We start from the raw sequence: 735 nt of genomic DNA on the forward strand, positions 1-735 counted from the left end.
TGTAATCCCAAGAAACTAAGCGGCACAATCTGAGAAGTACAACGATGCTTTACCCACTAAGTCTTCAACTGCCTGACTTAAATCAAAATGCTTTGGTGGAACACAGACATCAGAATGAAAGGCTCAGCCTAGTCTAGCTTCCCTCTCTCGCTGCTGGTGACACAATAGTGTATTTGTGCCCAGGGAGAGGCTGTGTTGAGTGAGGGCGAGGTCCTATCTACCCCCGGCTGGAAAACAGATTCCAATAGGACGGGCGATCTAACCCCTAGCCCTCCCGGGAGCTGTCCCACTGTGTGTCACTGCCACCACGAGTCACCTCCCTCCCCTCCCGCCCACAGCTTTACCTTGGCTTGGACGTTTCCAGCTGCCCTGTCCATCTCCTCTTCTTGGGCTTTCTGGTCTCCACAAGAACCATCAGGCAAAACAAGAACAAAATGAGTCTTGCAAAATAAGGCATCCTGTGAACGTCTGTGATGCTGCAAGCTGCTTTCCAGTAACCTGCAGCGGAGCAGATCCCCCCAGGCTTAACCATTGACTCGGTCTTCTGCCTCGAGCCAGGGCAGCAAGGAGGGCATGGCTGGCCAGGCTGAGTTTCCCGATTTAATATTGATACTGATGCTTGTGCCACCCTACTTCCCACCCCCTCAGGCCATGACACAAACACCAAGGCTTTGCCTTCCCTGCTACTTAGTGATTGGCTATTAGTAAGTTGGTTCTCCTGTGAAGGTCAGCTTC

At 52.1% G+C, this 735-nt stretch overlaps 1 protein-coding gene across 2 annotated transcripts in view; it reads right to left on the reverse strand.

Annotated features, from left to right (window-relative positions):
• GABRR2 (gamma-aminobutyric acid type A receptor subunit rho2) overlaps positions 1 to 472 on the reverse strand; it is a 35,037-nt gene extending 34,565 nt beyond the window's left edge. For both annotated transcript variants that reach the window (XM_079939373.1, XM_079939374.1), the window contains exon 1: positions 345 to 472. In XM_079939373.1, coding sequence (XP_079795499.1) covers positions 345 to 457 — 113 coding nt within the window. In that variant the 5' untranslated portion in view covers positions 458 to 472. The remainder of the gene's footprint in view (positions 1 to 344) is intronic.
• Between the last annotated feature and the right edge of the window lie 263 nt (positions 473 to 735).

This window comes from Stenella coeruleoalba, assembly GCF_951394435.1.
Source record: "Stenella coeruleoalba genome assembly, chromosome: 12".
In the NCBI taxonomy this organism is placed as follows: domain Eukaryota; kingdom Metazoa; phylum Chordata; class Mammalia; order Artiodactyla; family Delphinidae; genus Stenella; species Stenella coeruleoalba.